The sequence below is a fragment of the Lactuca saligna genome, chromosome 3 (genome assembly GCF_052625555.1).
Source record: "Lactuca saligna cultivar CGN05327 chromosome 3, ASM5262555v1, whole genome shotgun sequence".
In the NCBI taxonomy this organism is placed as follows: Eukaryota; Viridiplantae; Streptophyta; class Magnoliopsida; order Asterales; family Asteraceae; genus Lactuca; species Lactuca saligna.
The window spans coordinates 144,898,518-144,905,332 of record NC_136419.1 but is presented as its reverse complement, the minus strand read 5'-3'; the positions used below and the strand labels follow the sequence as shown (position 1 = coordinate 144,905,332).

At 34.2% G+C, this 6,815-nt stretch overlaps 1 protein-coding gene across 1 annotated transcript; it reads right to left on the bottom strand.

Annotated features, from left to right (window-relative positions):
• Positions 1–1,624: 1,624 nt before the first annotated feature.
• Positions 1,625–6,264, bottom strand: LOC145037340 (uncharacterized protein At2g33490-like). Its single transcript, XM_078985981.1, has 9 exons — positions 5,779–6,264; positions 5,258–5,330; positions 4,971–5,045; positions 4,826–4,887; positions 4,329–4,426; positions 4,053–4,248; positions 3,565–3,795; positions 3,433–3,471; positions 1,625–2,737 (listed from the first exon to the last, which is right to left on the bottom strand). The coding sequence occupies exons 1-9, from the start codon at positions 5,893–5,895 to the stop codon at positions 1,964–1,966; spliced, it is 1,665 nt and encodes a 554-aa protein (XP_078842107.1). The 5' UTR covers positions 5,896–6,264; the 3' UTR covers positions 1,625–1,963.
• Positions 6,265–6,815: the final 551 nt, after the last annotated feature.

Sequence of the window (6,815 nt, the reverse complement as noted above, 5' to 3'; positions counted from 1 at the left end):
GAGTCAGGGCATCCAACTCGTCGAGTAGACCTTTCAATTTATGAAAATTAAAGCCATAAAATTATCACCCAAGAGTCGGGATGTTACACTTACAGTGTTTGTGTAAAATGTGTTTCAAGTACATCTTAGGATCGCGGGAAGGCGGAGGCATGATTGTACACATCCGTCAGCTTATGGAGATTTGAGGATTTTGGGATACTCTGATATTGTTTTGATAATAACTTACATTATATGTGATGACTTGAATTTATGAGTAATATTTTGAGAATTAAAAATGAAAATTTTGTCTTGAAATTTGAGGAGTTACAGATCACATGCTGAGTAATAAAGTTTCTCAAAAGGTTCTCCGACAAACCTTTCTAGAAATTCACAACACCCATGTACATCCATTCCAGAGAAATCATGATTAGTAAACATGAATGTATCACTTCCAACATATCTATGTAGGTGTCACGTAAAAACACCGTTATAGCGCAAATGCACTTTTAAGAAAATAGGGTTTTGGTTCGCCATGAACTTTTAACTGAACTACAAAGGAACCCTAGATGAGAGAAAACTTACTGAACTGTGAGAGAAAAGCTCTAGAATCTTGAGCACTTCAACACGATTTTTATAAACGACTCGAGTAGAGCCTTTTTGTGAACAGTTATACGAAGGCAAAGTTGGGGTCATTGATGACATGTCATTTAATTGAAGAAATCGGAAGTCTAAAGGCCATGTCACATTTAATTATCAGGTGACTGGCTCGCATGGTATAAATGACAAGTAATTTGTCACTTTAGTGGGGTTATAGGTACGAAAATCAGTTGAAGGACTTTTTAAAACCAAATGAAAAATATTATTGTTTTTCTATGTCAATAACCCTTTAATTATCTTAGAAAACTTTTTAGAAGTTTTGGTTATAAATTCAAATCAACATAACATAAAGGCATCTCCAACCTTATACTAAAAAACCACATTTATACTATAATGTTTCAACCCTATACTATACCTAACACTATATATTGTATTGGATTTTAGTATAACACTATATATAGTGTTAGGATTTTAATGTAACACTAAATATAGTGTTGAATAAATAACAACATATATAAAATATTCTTTTTAATGTTAAATATAATGTAATGGATTAGGAGACTTTAGTGTTTACACTATCTTTTAAACCACGTTTATACTACAATGTTTCAACCCTATACTATACCTAACACTATATATTGTATTGGATTTTAGTATAACACTATATATAGTGTTGGATTTTAATGTAACACTAAATATAGTGTTAAATAAAGAACAACGTATCTAAAATATTCTTTTTAATGTTAAATATAATGTAATGGGTTAGGAAACTTTAGTGTTTACACTATCTTTTACACTACAATTATAGGTATAATGTAAAAAAATAATGTTAATGGTTGGAGATAGTCTAATAATACAGAGTCAAAGATCTCAAACCCCACGCAACATCTTAATCAACTTAAAACCGCGTTTATAAGTCATTATTAGCCTATAAGGCTATAACCAAACACTTATAAATCACTCACATACAAAATCCATATGGAATGCCATGAATCATGTTTTGTTAGGTGTTAGATATTAGATATGAAAAATGAAAAAACACTACGTGTGAACTAAATAAAAAAATTTCTCACGACCAAAATCCACAATATTTATATTTTATAGCTTACAGACCTTTCTACTCAAAGAATAACTCGGGAAATCAGCTTTAAACTCAACATGCATCCATAAAGAACCAAATCATAAAACCCTAAATCCCACACCAAAATCCAAATCTTAACTTTTGGGATTTTGATCTTATGCCGAAAATGCCCTTGTTCATTTTGGAACCTACCCTTGATAGTTGATATGATAACCTCCTATTTTATCCTACTGTGATAGCTGCTTCAAATCTGAATGCTCAAAAACAGGTTTTGAGCAACGACTCAAAGACAAGCTATTCATGTTTCTACCCAAGGGTATTTACGTCATTTCCCTTGGAGGGTATGGAAAAGCTTCGAGGAACAACTTGAGGTGGAAGTGGAAGAGGAGATGCAGAAATAGACGTTAGCATAGCCCGTTTATTTGGTGGAGAGATTTCTTGATTCTTGGAATACAAAGGCGCCGAATGTCTACTCAAATTAATACCAGAAATAGCAACCGACTTTGAAAAGGGTAAATTACTCGGCGGCCTTGGAAGCTCATGAAGCTCACTTATTTTGGGCGAAGATATTGGCGGCGGTGAGGCACTCCGAGACGGCTGAGACACCGGAATCCGTGATGGCGGTTGTGGAAGCTCGGAGGTAATCGGGCCGCTAGTGGATGCGATTTTGAATGAAAATTGTTTACTTGGCGGTAATGGACCGGAATAGGATTGTCTTTTGACTATGTTACTCTCGGCTTTGGTTTGGGAGTCTGAAAATCTTCCGGTAGAAGGGGCTGGGGCGGGTAGTTGGGTGGCGGAATAACCGGAATTGGAATCGGTTTCCACTGGAATTGGCTGGAATGGAATGGAATGAGAAATGGAGGAGGAGGAGGTGGAGGAGGTGGAGGGTTTTGAAATTGGATTCCGGGTGTCTACAGTGGGAGGAGGAAGGACATAAGAGTAAAACTTCCTTGGGGGTTGTGTTCCTTTTGGTTTTTCTGATGTGTCGATTTTATCTGGGAATAGTGGGGCGGAATAGCTGCTTACTCTAGTTTGCCTTCCAAAAAGCTGCTCCCCTTTATGTTTATTCCGATTCATCTGCAGAAAAACGACTATGGAATTAGGAATTAGCCGGAATTGGAATTCAATTCCGTTCCGGTATTTCGGCTGCAAAGGAGTATGGAATTCATAGAATGTTACCAGTGACGGAATTCGACTTTTCTTTCATAAAGTCATATAATTTAATTAACATCGTCTGTCATTTGTATGAATGACTAAAATACCCTCTCTAAACCATATTATTAACATTGTAGTTATGTAGTATGTTTTTTTCATGGATATGGTCCCTGAAAATGTGAAAAAATTGTCAATTGTAGGAATTTAATTCCCAAAGGTGTGACAAAAATACTTTTCAGGGACCATATCCGTCAAAATAAACAAACCACAGGGTTTATTTTTAAATTATGTAATATTTTGTTTGGTATTTCTTTCGTATACGTGAGTAATTTATCTTTCACCTAAAAACAGTTTTAAAAAGATTTCCGTCGTAAAAAGTGTAATTTATATATGTTTATAAATATTTAAATAAATTTCGATTCAATAAAGGGAATTTTGTCATTTGTGATCGTCTACATTCCAAACAGAACTATTCAAAGGAATGGAAAATTCAAGTAAATTATAATCTTCTAATTCCTTCAAATTTCATTTTCTTTTAAAAGATTCCAACTTCTTAATGGAAAAAAAATTAAATGTTTGAAGGAGAATTAAAATAGAAATATATATAATATCCTTACTTCTGAATCTTCTAGATATGGAACATCCACTTGGTCCAGCTGGAAAATAGCACAGAAATAAAATTATTAAAATTAATTCAAGGACAAATAATAATAATAATAATAATAATAATAATAATAATAATAAAATACCTCCATTGGATTTGGGGAGCTGCCATCATCATCATCAAGCAGCTGTTTCTTTTGTTTGTTATAATCAAAACTCAATTCTCCATCATCTGTGCTTTCATATCCTCCACTCATTGGCTCACCTTCACCTTCACCTCCTGTGATTTGGTAATCAATTCGATGTTTTTCTGCAACATTTCTTATGGAAGGTTCCACTGCTTCTAGAACTTTAAGTCCCTTGCGAAAAAAATTCAACTGCTTCCAACAATTACAAACAAAAAAAAGCGTTTATTTTAAAAATAATATGAACATAGTTCATGTCCTTTCAAATGTATACTAAGATACTATATGTATTTTCAAATAGTCAAAAGAAAGTTTATGGCTAGATTAATTGGGCTTTTGTAAAAAAACAATTGGACCAAAACAAAGCAATTGGGCCTAATGGGCTTCAAACATATCTGGGCTAGGCCCATTTTTTACATATCTAACAAAAAGGTAAGAAATAGTGTAACCTGTGCAGCATGATGACGAGCAGCTTGTGTTAAAAGACTTCGACATTGTCCTTCTTTAAGAGATTTCACCCTAAAAACACAAAGTCTAGTCACTTCATCAAATTCCTCTTGAGCTTCTCTTAATTTTTGTTCAACTTTTCCATTTCTTTGTTTCCCCTTCTCTTTATGCTGCATCATCATGTATTCATAAACCTCCCTGTGGATTTTGGAACTCGGTCAACAAAAGTCAACTCCAATGACCATGTTTAGAAAAAACCAAAAGCAAAATTTATTTACCTTTTTTCATCACACTGAAGTTTCATTTCCTCCACTTTCCTTAGCTCACTAAGGAGAGACTCTGATGGGTTAGTAATTGTCACAACCACATCAGATCGCTGACATGGAAAGATGAATGAGTCATTCATTTGTAACAATGCTTTTTCTTTTTTCCTTTTTCTTTTTTCTTTTGGGCTTTTGACATAAAAGTCCTTAAGTTTCTCAAGTTTTGTTTCTTTTCTAGACTAGATAACCCTTCTAAATGAGACAAAATGACAATGTTACCCAGTTTTTACACTATCCATCAAGTTTAATGAGAGAGAAGTTAGTTGGAAAAAAGAAGGATAAATAAGTAAATGAATAGTGTCTTGATACATTAAGCTAGGGTTTTTTTGGTTAACCCATTAAGTCATTCTCCCTAGATTAAGTCAAAAGGAAACAACCATATTTAGCTGTCTGGATTAAGTGCTTAACCCATTAAGTGAAAGAAAGAAACAATATTAACACAACATGCTTACATAAGTATCAGCAATTTTCTGAAGTTCCAATTGCATATCCCCTAAAGTTGATAACATTTTTCCTGTATGGAAGGAACATATGTAAATAAAGTTCATACACAACACCTTCCGAAAGGACAAAAATGTAATTAGTAATTAGTATTACCACTTTCATCATCAGCATCTGCACCGGTTTTCCCAAGCAAACAGCTCCCCATTTCATTTAGTGACTCCGAAAATTCTAAAAACAAGAATTCATGGAGACATTTACATGTTTATATTAATCAAAAGCAGTTTATGTATTGGTGTAAATTATGTAAATGTATTACAGGTTATTGGTCTTGAAGTACATATTGTAGAAGGATAATTACAGGTTAACAATCAATAACTCCTAAGAGCTTCTATTTTGTTTGATGATTGATTAAACCAATAAGAAGAAAGTGAGACTCTTACCATATATACTATTTGCTGTTGCAGCTGCTGCAGCTAATAAACCATCATAGCAGTTTCTCATATCTTGCATATCCTGGAAAAAAAAAGAAAAAAAAAAAAGGAAAACATAAGTGTAGAAGAAGGAAAACACTAGAGAACATGAGTTCTAGCATATGGCATATCCTCTTTGGGGCGATTCCTAGCAGCATTGATTCTGCTCATCAATGGCAACTTCAAAAATTTAATTTGCAAGATTGAGGACCTTGGGTGATTTAAAGCTAAATAAGACCCTTCTTAATCTGTTGAACTGTGTGTTCTTAGTGTATAATTGTTGAGAGTAGTGTTATACAGTACGAATCAGGTTTCAGGGATATAGTTCGAATCAAAGAGGAAAAAAAGGTACTCGAGGTTAATTGACATCAAACCCTAACTGATACGTTTGATTTATACCGGAGAGTTGAAGTTTATAAGAAATAAGCGCACATTAATGGATTCAAAATCAGAAGCGATAGATAGAAAGCATCCAGGAGCACAAACCCTACCTTGGAAGCCTGAGCAAGCTCATCTATATGGGCGGAAGGCTGATGATCCCTCACCTCCTTCACATCGCTCTTCTGTAACGATAATTTCCGCCCGAGCTTTCCCAGTGATGACTTCATTTGTCCTATATGTAATGAATCAAAACACTAAACCGATATAGATGTCTTCAACGAGATTAAACGTTTAAGGAATTGTAAACCAATTCCGATTTGTGCGAAACGATCGGCAAGTGGGTGCTTGCTAATTTCAACAACATTCAAGTGAGAAGGAAGCAAAGTTGAAGATTTGATGGGTTACAGCAGAAGGAGGTTGTTGGCATGGTGGGTTAATTAATTTGTGGGTTGAACTTTGACCATGTTCAAGCTTCAACAAATGGCGATTCGCAAATCTCCAATCAGTGATCCAGACACATTTGGTTTTGACTAATATAATACCTAGAAATACCAAAACCTACCATTTTCTTCCCATTTGCATTCATGGTTTTCAAATGTCTTTACTTTGCTTTTCGTGTGTTGAGTGTTAACCACGGTCACGAAACTTACCAACTTGTCAGCTTAAAAAACATGAATGGTAATTAAGCAATGGGCTCTATAATTTGTCAAAAATGAAAATGGACTAAATTGATATTCATGGGTGGAGTTAATTTGTTCCAATTTAAATTACATTAGATACCTAAGAGAGAGCATTTGATTAGCCTTTTTTTTTTTTTGAAACCACCATTTTATAAAGAGCAGAAAAACAAAACAAAACAACCCCAACCTATAATAAAAAGGGAGGGCAAAATAAACAACCCGCTACATGTTTTTGAAAGGGCAACAAATTCAATCCGGCCAATTAGAGGTATCCAAACTACTCTTATAAAGCTCCCAATTGTAAACCATATTTAAAATGCAATCCGTCGTCTTGGTAGGAAGAATAGATAACTTGTTGAAAATCTTGTTGTTTCTCGCTTTTCAACCACATCAAATAACACAATAAGCTAATTTTGAAGGATTTTATCCGAACACTTAAACTTAACTTATTGTGGTGGGAATAAGCA